The 15,427-nt window shown below is 34.0% G+C and overlaps 1 protein-coding gene across 3 annotated transcripts in view; it reads right to left on the bottom strand.

The window, feature by feature from the left end:
• The window catches only part of sona (sol narae metalloprotease), a 253,113-nt gene that overhangs the window by 5,005 nt on the left and 232,681 nt on the right, over positions 1-15,427 (bottom strand). Inside the window, exons 9-15 of one of the 3 annotated variants that reach the window (XM_089648884.1) lie at positions 15,290-15,342; positions 9,301-9,427; positions 8,403-8,567; positions 7,361-7,477; positions 6,572-6,686; positions 4,870-4,976; positions 343-1,223 (exon numbers count right to left, since the gene is read on the bottom strand). In XM_089648884.1, coding sequence (XP_089505010.1) covers positions 383-1,223; positions 4,870-4,976; positions 6,572-6,686; positions 7,361-7,477; positions 8,403-8,567; positions 9,301-9,427; positions 15,290-15,342 — 1,525 coding nt within the window. In that variant the 3' untranslated portion in view covers positions 343-382. Of the gene's footprint in view, positions 1-342; positions 1,224-4,869; positions 4,977-6,571; positions 6,687-7,360; positions 7,478-8,402; positions 8,568-9,300; positions 9,428-13,401; positions 13,461-15,289; positions 15,343-15,427 lie in introns of all 3 variants that reach the window. The other 2 variants (XM_089648883.1, XM_089648885.1) reach the window with 2 other exon arrangements.

Below are 15,427 nucleotides of genomic sequence, written 5' to 3'. Positions count from 1 at the left end.
AAACAGGAGGAGCATTTGAAGAAAATGTTAAAACATCTTTGTCAGTCAACAAAAACACAACTTCTTTTCTCTTTTATGATAATATAATGTAACCAGAATGAATGCCAACCTTTTGACAGGCGACGGCACTAGTGGAAGAAGAAAACAAAAGATACAACGGGAGAACAAAAGAGTCCAGAGATATATTATAATGGAAAGGTGATCAGACGAGCGAGGAGCAGACCAAAGCTATTTGAAAAATAATATGGTATGTTGTAGATGCAAGAGAAACTAGGTGTCCTTATAGGAAGAGCGGAGCACCCAGCAAAGAAGAATATCACTGCCGCAGCAGATTTCTCTTACCATCCGTTAAATTCTCGGAATCGAAAAGCTCCGTTCAATTCTATTTCACCCTTGCTAACGAAACAGGAATGGATTGGGAGGCCTGCGCCACCAGACTTTCATCCTTACCGGCCACTCGGGCCATGGGACTGTTTGCCGCCGCCGCGAAATAGGACCCTATCGAATAGGACCGCTTAATATTATTATTAGATATCTCCCGATAATTAGAAAGGTCAAAATCATACGGGTTCTTTGTGGTGGTCCGGTTAAAATAGTCTCTGAAGTCAAGTTTGCTCAAAAACCCAAATTTAGGTTTCAAAGTCGTTGTTGCAGTGGAAGTTCTCCAGGCGGCAAAACCCACGCTCTTTGGTGTCGTCGAGGACGTCTGGACACTGAAATACGGTTTTATTTTATTTGAAATTGTCGTCCCTATCGTAGTGGTCATGTTAATTTTTTTAGTCGAACGCGGCAGAGTCGTAAAGTCTTTGAAGTCGTACGGGTTTTTCGTTGTGCTGAATTTATATCTCAAATAGAACGGCAGTTGGGTTGTGGTACTGGTTGTAGAATCTGTAGATTGCGGCAGGGATGGTAACGGTACGGTGTATTCACGTTGTTTAGTCTCGGCCGTGTACAAGTAAAGTTGTGCTCGATTCACGTCTATGGGTGCCCCGGTGGAGGTGTACTGACTGTAGTAGCTCTGGGCTTGTCTGGTGGCTGGGAGAGAGTTGTAGATGATCTGATAGGAGCGGGGAGTGGTGTAAGTGAACTGCTGGAACTGTGGAGACGAAGGCACCGATTGGCTAAAGCTAACGGGAGACTGGGCGGGGAAGTAAAGCGGATACGTCTGACGGTACTGAGAGGCCGGATCGGTGTACCCCCGCGTAGTTTGCTCGAACTGATACCTGTGGTGAATTATCAATTGATATTTACATGTTTATGTTAGATGCATTAGTGCGTGCTATGTACTGCGAAACAGATCAACTGAAATATGTATAACAATTTTCTTTCACTTCGTTTTAGCAAAAATGGCATTTCAAATGTCCGTTCATTAAGTTAGGTTACGTTTTAAAACTTTGTTCTCATCACTTATTTGCAACTGGGAAATTTTCATCCAGCTCTAAACATTGGCGGAATCATGAAAAAACAGTTTCAAAAAGAGAAATATCATAGTTTTCTGATTTATTTTTTACAAGTTCTGTTGATCTGTATCGCAATATTGATAATTTTTTGTACAATGCAAAAAAAAAACAAATTAATCATTTCAACACACAAGAACAACATATCCTTGATATGAATCCATCTCATAGACATATTATTTCGCGGAGAACAAAAATAAACATTACAGATTCGAATTTACTCATACAAATAGTTTTTTTTTACCATTCCCGTAAATTGGAAATATCACATTTTATTTGTAAAAAATTATTGGCCTATAAAGCCGCCAAATGGTATTTCAAATTGATATTTTAAAATATTATAAGAAATGGATTCGTAACGACGATATGCAGAGTTTGTGACAATTTCAGACTCAGTTGTAGGCATTGAGTTATACAGTTATTACAGGTGCTATCGTATGTATAAAGTCACTTCGAAATGGGTTTCAAATTTATACATTACTAGCTGTACCTGTCTGTGTCTTTCTGTGAAGATAGATGTCACAGGTGACATCTATATTATATAGGTACATATATAAAAACACACGCGTATTCAAATGCAACGTTGTGTCAAACTTTAGGAGATTTAAGATTTTGAAAAAACTAAAATTTATAATTTATTTTAATAGGTACATTTGAAAACTAAATATTTACATAAAATAGCCCACAATATTAAGATGATAAGAAATTGTCACAAGCCCAACCTAATTTATAAAAATCTTAATGCAATACAATTTAATTTACAGAAGTTAATATTTTTGTGCATTTAAATTTAGTTTTTTTAATCACAATCTTGTCGAATTAGTAATGATAAATTAAGACATCATGCATCCAGCCATTAATTAACCACATTCACTTATTTTAACAAAAACTTTTTTTTTACTTAGTTTAAAAACTAAAACTATGCAAATCTTTAAACCTGCGGAGAGTTCGTCAGATTTGCTTTGAGATTTTTATGGCCAAAAGTATTACAACATTTATTTTTGGTGTATTATGCCGTGTTACGCTACCTCCTTCTTTAGCCAACGTTTCGGACAGAATTACAGTGTCGCATCTGTAACGGACATCAGTAACGCTTCTGCCCTGATGATGGACACTGTAATGCTCTCCGAAAAGTTGGCTGAAGAAGGAGATGGCGCAACACAGCATAATACACTAAAAATAAATCACTATACTACCGAGAGTTGCCCAAATGGCAAATCAGGAACTAAAAATCTAGTTATCAATGACATTACAAAAGTAATAGACACGTTGTGGAGACGACTACAAAGTGGCAAGCAAAAGCTACGGTAATTGTCGTCCTTTTGATTGAATTAAACTGAGATCTTGTGCTAAGGTCTAACCAAATTGCTTTGTCGTAAATGAGTTCACGTGTGCTATCCCTAACCAAATTTGAGTAAATTACTGATTTTTCGTAAATAATTATTTCGATTGTTTCCTGAAGATTTAAAGCATCATGAGAGAAAGTGAGATAGCAAACGTAGCAACACATAAGTATAAGAAAGACAACCAAGGTACTGTGTCGCACAGAGTTCCTTATTCATCTTAGTGTAAGGGAGTACGCCTATTGTCATCTCAATCACACCTGTGATGGAGAATGTAGTATTCAACGCAACTTTTAAGTGCATAAACGCTGCCCGTCTCCTATATTTATTTTGTTCATACACACATATTCTTTGAATGTCTATCTTTGTCATACATAAAAGATCGTTTGAATTATGTTACGTTGGGGCAAGTAACATTGCCACATTTTGTGAGACAGTAAATAATGTGTCTATATTATGTTTGTAACGTCATTGCCGATTGTAATACGATCAATGATGTTACAATAGATCAAGACTTGTTATTGTCTCACATTAACACAAAATGTGGCAAATAAGAAACACTCTTATGTTTCCAGTAAAATCTCAGTTCAAACGTTGTTCACGCACGACAAAGATAGACAATCAAGGAATATGTGTGTATGAAAAAAATAAACAATAGGAGGCGGCGTTTTCATATTCAAAAGTTGAGTCGAATACTACGTTTTACATCACGGGTGTGACTGCGATGACGAGATACACTTACTCAGAAAGACGAATACGGAATGCTGTATAAGACGACCTACTGTCCTGGGTTTTCCTTCTTAAACTTATATGTTTGTGTTTGATATCTCGCTTTCTCCAATGGCGCTGAAATTCTTGAGGAAACAATCGAAATAATTGTACTTTTTATAATAATAAATGTTGCAACACTTTCTCATGACACACGAGGGTATTTTGGAAACTACTTAGAGGTAGCACACAGCCTTATGCGACGCATGACAGTTTAGTACTAAAACTACAAAATCGATAACACAACAATTATCATACTTTTTGCTTGCCACTTTGAGATCTCTACAGTGCGTAATGTCATCGAATTCGATATCATTGTTCGGCACGCAATCCGTCAATGCAATGAGAGTTTTTTTTTCACAAACATATAATATGTGTTGTGGCATACATAGGCGACAAAATAATACATAGTTATGGTTTTGTGTGTAACTTGAAAATGCTGTTTTCGAAGTTATCTAGTGTAATAATTACCCCTCGATATATAACATATGAACTGATGTTTCTAGTTCCTAATTTCGCCACAGGTAATCTCTTGGTGGTGCCATTGGAATCAATGTTAAACGCTCGGAGTAACAACAATGTAACATGCTTATGACAAATTATTTTATGGCCATTTTTAGGTTCATCAAATATCTGGACATGCCTTTATGCAGTAACAATGGATGGTTTTAGAAAAAATGTTTTAGCGTTGCTGGAATTGAACTTGCAAATTACAACGTCTCAACTCGAGTCAAGTGATCTCCCATTCTGTTAAAGTGAAACTAACTATTTGCAGACTGGACAAACATCATGCAAATTGGTGTCACAAATAAATTAAACAGGCAAAAATTAAACATTAACAGCCCTACTAAAAAACGTTGTGCAAATATTACGTGGCGGGTAAGGTCAGAACAGTGAAAAACTTGACTTATTACCATAGCGTTTTTTGGTTAAAACGGTCTTAAACCAGGATAAAGGCCGGCTTTACCACACCAACGTTGAACGGGCATGTAAGAATCTAATTAGTAAGACGGTATATGTGTAATTTCATCATGTGTTATTTTCACAAGCGTAACTTTCACAAGCGTAATTTTCACAAGTGTTATTTTCAGAAATGTAATTTTCACAAGTATCATTTTAAGAAGTGTAATTTTCTAAATTGTAATTTTTCTTACTTGTAATTTTCATAGTGTAAATTTAGCACATGCTTTTTCCGCCAGTGTAATTTCATGTTTTTAACCATGCACATTACCAATAAATTGTTATTAACTTTTATCGGTATTCAGTTTTATGGTAAATAAACATGCGTAATGTGTGGGTACCTGTGTTTTGTGCTGTTGCCGAAGTAGCGGACGTATCTCGGCGTGTGCTGAGAGTAGTCGGGAATTGTGTTCTCATTTTCTACGACGCAAACGCCATTTATACAGTGCTGGAAGAAATATAATAAACATATTATTTTTGGGTTAACTGAAACAAATACATATTTAAATACATTGTTTTAAAGCACAAAATTTATTTTCATCGTCAGATTTGAAAAACCCTTTACTTCGTCAGGACAAAGATATCATCATAAAACATACTAATTTTGGTTGTCTGTCTGTGATTTTAACTCTGGTTCAATAAGCTCAGATTTATTTTGAATTTAAGTGTCATTTTAAAAATTGGAACTGATTGTATCAAGAATTCAGACAAGCGATAAAGTACCTACCTATAATATAATATTTTAACAGAAAATTATTTTAATTGTCATTTTCAAAATTGGTACTGATGTGTCAAGAATTCAGACTTGAGTAAATATAAATAACTAAAAACAATTACAGAGAAAGAATCAAGAAAATTGATAAAGAAATTAATTACAACATTGGGTTGTAAATTAAAAGATTCCCAGAAACGAGTGGAAAATTTTATGACATTGGGATTGTGTGTTTGGCGCTTGTGTATACACACTACTGACAGTGATGTCATTCGATTTCGATTGCGAAAAGTCACTGAGAAACAGTTTTTTGTCTTACTTAATAATACTAAGGACGAGTTGTTACGGAGATTTTGAACAATTCATCAAATTTCAATGTTCATTTTCGAGTTCTGTGAAAGTGCTATTCAAGTTCTGTTATTATATCATTATAGGCTAGTTGCTTGACAGAACTATAATAGTAACAGAACTTGGAAAAATCTTTCACAGAACTTGAAAATGAACTATTTGAAGAATTGTTCAAATTCTCCGAAACAACCGGTCCTTACTGTTTTTAGTGAAAAAGTGACAATAAATGTACTCATGCGTTGATCGAATTTGAATGCTTATTTGAAAAGTTTTTGATATGTTCTCATCAGCTTTGACGTTACCTATAGCAATGTCTTTTTTATCGCATAATTTTCCATACTTAAAATTAGTCATCTATGAATTAATTTTGCGTTTAAACCAGCAGTGAGATGATATTGCTAAAAATACTTAAATTTGATGTCCAACCAAAATTTCGTCAATGATTCATGCGAAATTGTTAGAATTAACTGTGCAAATAAATTACTTTAACATGTTATTTACTTGTACAATCATTGGACATTGAGTAATAATTATTAGTTACAGGATAATGTTATTTATTTTGACTTGGCAGGTGCATCCCAACTCTTTTAATTAATTGATATGATGTGCCCACCTAAATTAATTGAATTAAATTACGATTTGGTGTTCAGGTGTTTATTTATGAATGGATCGGTGGGAAATTTACCAATTTGAAGGTGTTATTTAATTATGAGTCATTTTTTAGGTTGTGTGTTAGCTGCACTTTGAAAACGCATCGGAAACGATATTGGAATATGTTGTCTTGTAAGAGTGTGCTCTCAAAATAGAAGGAACTTGACGGGGCTGTATTTGTTGAGTACCTTTACCTGCACGTGTTTCAAACAGTTAGTCGCCGCAGTGTGACAGTGGGTGCCATATAAAATATGTGGTAGTCCCTCATCTCTGCCTATTTCTGCAGAGAAATGGCGATGGTTAGTGTGTTAGTTATATAGTTGTATTCTCACCTGGCCATCGCCGCAGGGGGAACCCTCAGCGGCAGGTCTGTATGCTACGCAATATCCGCTGCCTGCATCGAAGCAGAACAACTGTGCGCACACGCGTTCATCCTTAAAGCAGGCGCTGGAAAAGTAACAATAACAAGTTATGTTAGGTTATTTCATATGCCTCACATATGCAACAGCCGCGTTAATCAGGTTTATGATTATGTGTTTGATAAACCTCCAATAGGAAAGGGATCAGGTGGCGGAATTTTTTAGCGCACCCGTCTGGCTAATGGGAGATGTCGAGTTAATTTCTCAGTTTTATCCTAATCTGTTTTCTTTTCGCGTGTTTTTCTAATTTACATTGTTTTTAATATCAATTTGAGAGTCAGGTATGGGTACTGCCCTCTACAAAACCATTCATTGGATAACCAACACCTCTGCCATAGATCACTCCAAGTGTTTCGCTAAGTTTGGTGACTAAGCAGTGGTGCCCGTGTTCGTAGGGTGAGATTTGTCCAGGTCTTAAAGCGGATGTTCTGCACACCAACTGCGTGGTACCCTCGAGGGAGACCCTTTGACTCTCCAGCCAGACTCTCGTGACCCATTGTCTTGGAAGGATGGATTTCTTCATCCTTCACTCCTGGACACACTGACCCCAAATTCCTGCCCACCCCTCATACCTTTTTCTTTCTTAGAACTTTCTATCTTTCCTTGAGAGTAGTTATTGTCTTCAAGGCCTCCTTTGTGAAGTTAACGTAAAAAATACTGTTTCAATAATTAATATTATTAAGATTATAGAGGGAGTATTACGTTGTGCCTCTGTCCTTCTTGCACTGCGAGTCCAGCGTTAACACCTTCCCCGGCAACACCCGCGGCAGCGAGACATCCTCATGCGGCGAGTTGTACAGGCAATTTGCCGTCTCCGAACTGAAAACATTAAGAAAACAAATTAACAATGTGTTTATTTTTAAGCAGAGGGAACTTGCAGAATAGGTTTATGAATATCTTGAACTAAGATTAACCTTGAAAAACAGATACCAGAAGAAAGCAGTAAAAACAACTCTCTAAATATGAATGCCGCACATTTACTATTTAGTAACATGTGAGTGATAGCTGAGTGATCAAAAGCATTGAGTTGTTGTTGCACTACAACTTGATTGTTGACCACTTATGTTGATGGAAGCACGAGGAATTAAAAGATTGTTAGGTTATTTGTAAGCTGAGAATGTTTGTTTATCTTTTAAATACTTTACGTTAAGTATTATAACAATAATGCTCCTTTGTATGGCAGAGGAGAATTGGTGAAGGACAGATGTGTCTCTGGAAAACAGATGAAGGAGATATTCGTCTAGGATGCGTTCTATTGTTCGAATATAATCACGTTCACACATTTTACTTATCTGGAGGACATTCTCTTTGCTGGTCAGCTTTCCTCCGTTCTTACTATCTATTGATAGCTTCCAACTGCGGAATATGTAGATAAATACTAGTTGATCGCAAGTCAGTAAAAAAAACAGGACAAGGCTCAACTTAGTCAATAAGCTAGTGGGAACTAGCTGGGGATTCGACCACAACACCCTAGGAATGGCATCCATCGAACACTCACTTCCGAAGATACATGGAAATTTGAGTGGCGATCTGCTGACGTGAGAAATGGTGGGACCTAAAAGATTCGGTGATGTGTGAATTCATTCCCCGGCGGGATTGATGAGGTCCACAGGGCGACGCCAGAGACTCACCGTCCTAGATGTTCCCCTCTGACCCTCCCCACCATACGAAAGAAGAAAAAGCTGATCACATCACCAACTCGAGGGATTTAAAGGCTAAGAATAAGGATAGAAAAAAGTATTACTTGAGGAAGTGGTGGAAGCTAGTGACACTGCAGGGCGACCATCTGAAACCCTTCTCTGTGTGTCTCAGATCCGACATGATGTATCCGTCTTCCCAACGGCAGTTCTCCGCGCCCGGGCCCCCGAGATAAGATGGCGGAGGGCTTCCATCGTGCACGGCACCCAGTCTGAAAACATGACCGCAAAAAATATTTTTAAATGTTGTACGCCAGCCATGTCACAGACAAAGCAAAGAATGCAATTATTTATTAATGGCGCATCTAAATTGGAAGAGAGAGGCTGCATCAATACCAACAGTTTAATTTGATACAATACCTTTCAAAGTTTTGACTTGTCAGAGCAGAGGTCAGTGAATTGGGGTAAATTATCTCAAATGAGTCAAAAATAAAAATCTCAGAGGTAATGCTTGGTTAACATAACGATGGCCTAGCGCACACATGTATTAAGTGAAGTTTTAATTGAAAACAATATTTTATTTGTTTGATTATAATTATAATCCTGGAGTATTCTTATGAAATTAATTTTCAAATTGCACTTAACACATATGGCTATCGATAATAAGCAGTTAAGTATCAACATAATTAAGTTGTAATTAAATGCATTATATAAAAAAATTGGGTAAATATTTACCTACGACTACCGTTTTTACTACTACAAAAAATTGCCCCTTTAATAACGCCTGCTCGCGTCCCCTTTAGAGTTATATCCCAGTTTTCAAGTAGTTTGTGGGCTACGCTAGGTTTGTATAGACTGGTTTGTGATTTAATTCTACCTAATCCAACCTAACCTAACATGTACGGAATATTTTCTCAAACGGTAGTCGTAGGTAAATAATTACCAAAAATTGTACATTATGAAATAATGACAATGGCACCTATGATTATCTAAAATGACACTTACAGATGTCCAACTTCATGAGCGGCTACGATGATTCCAGAGAAACCTCCCGTGTCTTCAATGATGGCCACTGAGTTGACCTTCTCCAGTCGCTTGTTCACTACACATGCTCCACCGACGTATGCAAATCCTGCAAATGGCATTGAGTCTTAAAAAACCTCTGACATGTTAACAATCTAATTATAGTATCATATTACTTTTTAATTCCAGATGTGGAACCCAATGACATCCCTAGTGAACTTCATTAAAGGGCTATAAGGTAAACGAGGGAGCACAATGGACCTACCAACTGAGTGCTAACTCAATTATATTAATGACTGATAGTTCGTATTTATCTTGATATTAATATCATAAGAATTTATGTACCCAACTTTAGGTATGCGTATCGTACCCGTACATACAAAGTAAAGAAAGTATTAATGGGCATGTCTGTTTAGGTAGGTACTTTGAAAAATATATATTATTCAACATTATAAGAGTTGTGATCATCTAAGATTTATTGTAATTTTGCTCAATAAAATGTTTTAAAAGATTGAACAGAAAATGTCATTGTCATGTAATAAAATTAAAATGAAAAATAGAAAATTTCAACACTTCACATAAAGGTGGGAAGTAGGTTTAATACTCCATAAAAGTTTTTAAAGATTTGTTGGTTAAGATAATATTTAATAGTAAAGGGGAAAGTTGGTAAAGGAATTAAAAATAAATGATTTTTGTAAGCAATGATAATAATATCTTGTTGGTATATTATGTACACAATTACATTATAATGAGTTATGGAAATGAGAAATATTAATATTCAAGACATTAAAAAAAACAATTCGCGAGCGGAAAAATTAACATATTGTTTTAATTGATTAATCATTACATTTTAATCATTCTAAATTTACAAAATCTTGAAATTGAATTTTTTATTGTTTTGAATGAAGCGAGCAAATTTTATGACATTTTGGGTGTTGCCGCAATAAAAAATCGTTACTAGGTTTCGCTATTTTTTCTCAATGTTAATAAATTATTGATCTCACCGGTAGTCACCTTATTAGTAAAATTAATAATTTATTGAGATAATATTATCATTTATTGTTTTTATTTTTTAATTTCCAATACTGTATATAATATTATATTTTAAATGATTACAAAATATACAAGAAAACAGCGTAATTCTGAACGGTGTAAATTTTTACCAAACAAATTGCTGAAGTTTTGTTAAATGATCGAGAAGAGTTTTTCAAAATTATCGTAGTTTCATTATTTTTTATTATTTAAGCAATAATTGTTGAATAAAAAATACCAGTACATATTGAATAATTTGGCACCTGAATAATTAAAGCACCTGACTGGCAATCAGAAGGCTGCCGGTTCAATTTCCGTCGGCAGTATGTATTTTTTCTCTGAAGATTTTTCACATTTTATAGATGTATCAGGCTAATAATTATTGCTTAAAAATAATACGTTATTGTAGTTACACAGTTTTGACATTTTTAACTGGGTACTTTTTTTTCTTAAAAAAATGTCTTTTCATCTGTACCTACCGAGAATTATATTTGATAAAATTTAAATTTAAAAAATGTGGTAGGTAGTAAACATATAAAAATCTTTTAAAAATTGCGTTTTATAAATTGATTTGGAATGATTGATTGATATTGGAGGGGAAAATATATCTTTTCAAGGTTAGAGAGATAGACGGAGGTTGGCAAATTGCTAGAGGAAAGGGATAAGTTTCTCAGCCGAAAAGTAGGGTTAAAAAGAGGTAAGAAAATAAAAATTTTGAAGGGAAAACAATAGTTTAGGAAATAAGGTAGAAATTGTTAGGTTGTAGGTGATTGTGATTGGGAAATAAAGAGGGAATTATAAAATATTGGAGGGAATGGTTGTATGAATTTTGAATAATTAATTAGAAGTTTATATTTTTATTTTCCCCCGTCACTATTAACAGTAATAAGTTGTAAGGGTACAATATTTTATGGTAGGTACTTACCTAGAATAGTATTAAAACATTTGAAATATTATTGATTTTCTTTTCATATACTTTTAGATACACACCTTAAACATAAAATGAAATGTTATATAGACAGTGGAAATGATGAAAAATGGAAAATGTTAGTAAGTAAGCTTGTTAATCAGTCACCCTAAAGGTATCAGGCAGTGAAAAATATTTACATAAATTATTGTGTATTATACAGAAATCTAGGGAAAAAAATAATGGTCGATTTCTTTCTAATTTTCCATCCATTTTTTTTTCGGAAAGTAAGCACGTAATTTTTTGTTCAATATAGGTAATATATATATAGTTTTATATTGGAAAGGCTTTTGGTGGAATAATAAACGCGTAATGTTTGTTTCTGTGAAGTTATCGACCAAGTTTTTTTAATAATTTTTACTTACTTTTTGTTCCTTAGTAGTGGCAAAAATCCATCGTTGTTCCGATGAAGCAGATAAAGGAAATGAAACGTTTATTTTAGACAGATCGATTCTGCGCATTCGTTAATTATTATGTTCATTCATATTATTATTACTAGTGTATATATAGTAGGTAGTGTTTGTAGCATTCGAGGAAAAAATGACAAAATATTGTCCCACTACACAATTTTTAATTGTTAACAATACGTGCATGTTTTTCATTAAAAAATAAAATCCTTTTAAATATTACCCATTAAAGTAAGAATGGGGTTTTTCCTATGTATTCTGTTGGAAGATTTAAAGTTTATTTCTGACACTGATCATCATTCTAAAAATGTGTAATTTTAATATTTTCATTGATAATTATTGATTTCAAAACGATCTAAAACCGCACATTTCAAGCGGTTCTAACTGGCTACAACGTCAATATGACGTAGAAACACTACTAGCCGGCAAGACAGCTGTCACCTTGGACGGCGTGACGTCAACAACGCCATATTCGCTAACAAAAACGATCATGTCGTTTTAGCTGCAAATCAAAATGGCAAATTCAATCGATAGATAATTTATTAGTCAACATAAAAATAGAATAAAAAGAAAACAATAAAATTGTTTTTTGTGGGATCCATTATATCTTCAAAGAATAGTAATGTGCGCACCCGTGTCGGAGATCGTCATTAGTTTTTTTGTGAGTTCATGCTATATCATAAAGCAGATGCTCCAAGGTTTTTAACGTATCGATAATTAATTAATGTATTTATTGTTTCACCGTCAGCCTAAAACACAACTGAAACATCCATTATCCATTATTATTTAAAAATAATGTGCTAAAACCGATATGTTAAAAACGCCAAGGTTTTTTTTCATTTCCTTGCGTTTTAAATTAAGTTCTTTAATATTGTAATGTTGGTGGAATTAAGATTTTTAATTGCCACTTTTCCTAGCCTAATATAATATTATTTAGAATATGAGGAAAATCACTTTTAGGCATTAAATAATAATTATTCAAGATCCATTATATCAGATTTTTTTTGAATCAACGATAATTTATAATGTTTTAAAGCCAATGGAATTATTATTAATGGAAACTAGATTGTATATATTATTAAAGTCATACGAAAATAATTATATTTCCAAAAGGAAAAAGCATAGGATTTATCTTTAGTATAGAAGGAATATCAAAGCGATGAACGTAATATTAATATGACTAGTAATTATTTTTAAAGGAGGTAATTTGGAAAGAAAATGAAGTGGATAAATAAAATACAAGAAACGCTTAAAATAATGACAGTCGCACTGCTTTTTTTCAAACTACTAGAAAAACACATTGATCATGATTATTATAAATACATTTTGTTGTGTAAGTATATAATGATATATATGTACAGTTCAAGTAATTAGGTTCCGATAAGAAGTGTGTTTGTATGTACAGTAAGTGAGTGAGTGAGTATTTTATAGTAAAAATTGTGCAGCCTTCATTATGTTTTATATAACAATAACTACTAACAACTTGCTTTCAGGAACTCCGACAGTGCTGTTCAATATAAAAATAGCCCAATATAGACAATACAAAGTTTTTTTGTATATAATATAGAGAAAGTCATAGACATAGGGTTAATATGTCCACAGAGAGAGTTCAAAGGTAGATACTGAAGGGTAGAAGTGTGCTATAATTGCTGATTATCTATCCCATTTTTCTCCTACCTGCCGTTCCCCTATTGCAATCATTACTATTGGCGTACTGTCTTCTGCACATGTCTAGTCTGCAGCCATGTAAAGAAAAAATACACATATTAGTAGTGTTTCTGTAAGTTGGTGCTGTAGGTATTGTTGTTTAGTCTCTGTTTTGATTTTTTCTGCTCCCGCTTGGCGCCATCTTTGCTGAAATTCTAACGTTTTTGAAAACCATAGACACGTAGTTTTGCGTGAATATATATTTTTTAAACCATATAATGGTATTAAGTACATTATTGTGTCAGTATTTTATGTTTGTTTTGAATACAAGCGTACCTATTGCGTAAATTGTAAGGTATATTAATATATTTAGGTTGTCAGTTCTGACGAGAATCTAGGTGGATATGTACAAAGTTTATTATGAAATTGTTGCCGAAATTTCGTACTTAATTTAGGGTCATAGCGATGTAGAGGTATGGTAAGGCATAGTTTATGACAAAATATATTCAGGTTCGGGCAAGTTTTCTAAAGGGTTTTTCTAACGTGTGATGACTCGCCTGTTGCTTGTGAGATTATCATTATATAAATGCTTATTTTTTGTAACTACTCATTTATCGCTTGTAATAAAAAAATGTGTTTTTAAGCTCAGACCGATTATTACAAAAAAAAATTGACAATGTTAAAAACAAAAATTTAAAGTAATGTACAAAATATTTTTTACATTACAGCACCACAAGAGTACATAGTGATCTATTAATTCCACTTTATTTCTAGTCACGTGCCTGGTACTTACCTACCTACCTCCTCATTAAAATTTACTTGCAACATTATTATTTTGGTTCATACCAGGCCATTGTTTTGCACGATTGACGAATTCAGAAACTAGTTAATATTCCACAACCACACTAAGGTGATCGTACCCCGTGACGGTTTTTGCGACACTATTCAAATTAAAAAGAAAACAACTATAAAACAATATCTCGTCGAAATGAAATGATTACAAAATTTATTGTTTTTGCCTTATAATGTCCCACCTTTATTAATTACTTGTGGAATTTTATATTGTTATGGGGTTTGTGGAAAGGTTAGCAAATATTTTGATAAGTTTTTAATGTATTTTTCGTCTTTTCAGTTTATTATTACGTATTCCAAAGTATTATAAGTAGCTCCAAAGTTTTGGAAAATTGAAAAATATACATGTCTCCAATTCGTGCAAATTTTAAATAAGTGTGTTTTTCAACGATTAGGTACCTACTCAAACTAAAAAATATGTTTTTTTGGCAATATTATTTTTCCACATGGCAACACTTCTGGTTAGTGATGATCCGTATAGTATCATAATATTCATGTGATTATTATTTAAATGTTCCATATCACCGGTTCATTCAAAATGCTTCCCTCAACCTTTCAAGACATTATTTATTTTTAGATTCCCTAGGATGTTAGATGATTTAAAATATTACCTCATTAATCCCTGGAAAGCAATCAATTGTCATGCGGATTGAATCCAAAATATGTAACCATTAAAATTTCACGAAAGTAACCCATTATAAACGAGAAATTCCACGACGAAACCAAGAATTACAACTAATTCTGTACCATATAGTATGGTGATGATTTTATTAAATACGTTAGGAACTGTAGTTCTTGATTTCACCGCACTCATGTTCTCGGCGGTAGAATTTATTTCCATCGTTTTTATTTTTAGTTTTCAATCCGCAAGAACACACAACAAATAATATAACATAGCATATTCTCCAACACCGTATGCCACAAATCTTAATTAGGTGTTAAATTATGAATAAAAGGCATTTTGTATTTTTCTGGTGCGGTCAAACGTTTTCCAATGCGCGCCGTCAAGATGGCGGCGCGCGTCGGCAAAGCAGTTTTCCGCCGGCAAAGTAAACGGTGACATTACCGGCCGTGCCCTTTGTGCAGCGCCCGCCCTTTCTGCGTCTGCACATGTCGTACCTAGGGTTGGGAAAATTCATTTGATAAAACTCATAATCTCAATGCAACATAATATTAATTATAGGTACATAAATAGCAATAGTGT

Source organism: Hesperophylax consimilis, chromosome 28, assembly GCF_061612785.1.
Source record: "Hesperophylax consimilis isolate HC1 chromosome 28, BYU_Hcon_1.0, whole genome shotgun sequence".
Lineage (NCBI taxonomy): Eukaryota > Metazoa > Arthropoda > Insecta > Trichoptera > Limnephilidae > Hesperophylax > Hesperophylax consimilis.
This window is presented reverse-complemented; position numbering and strand designations above follow the sequence as displayed.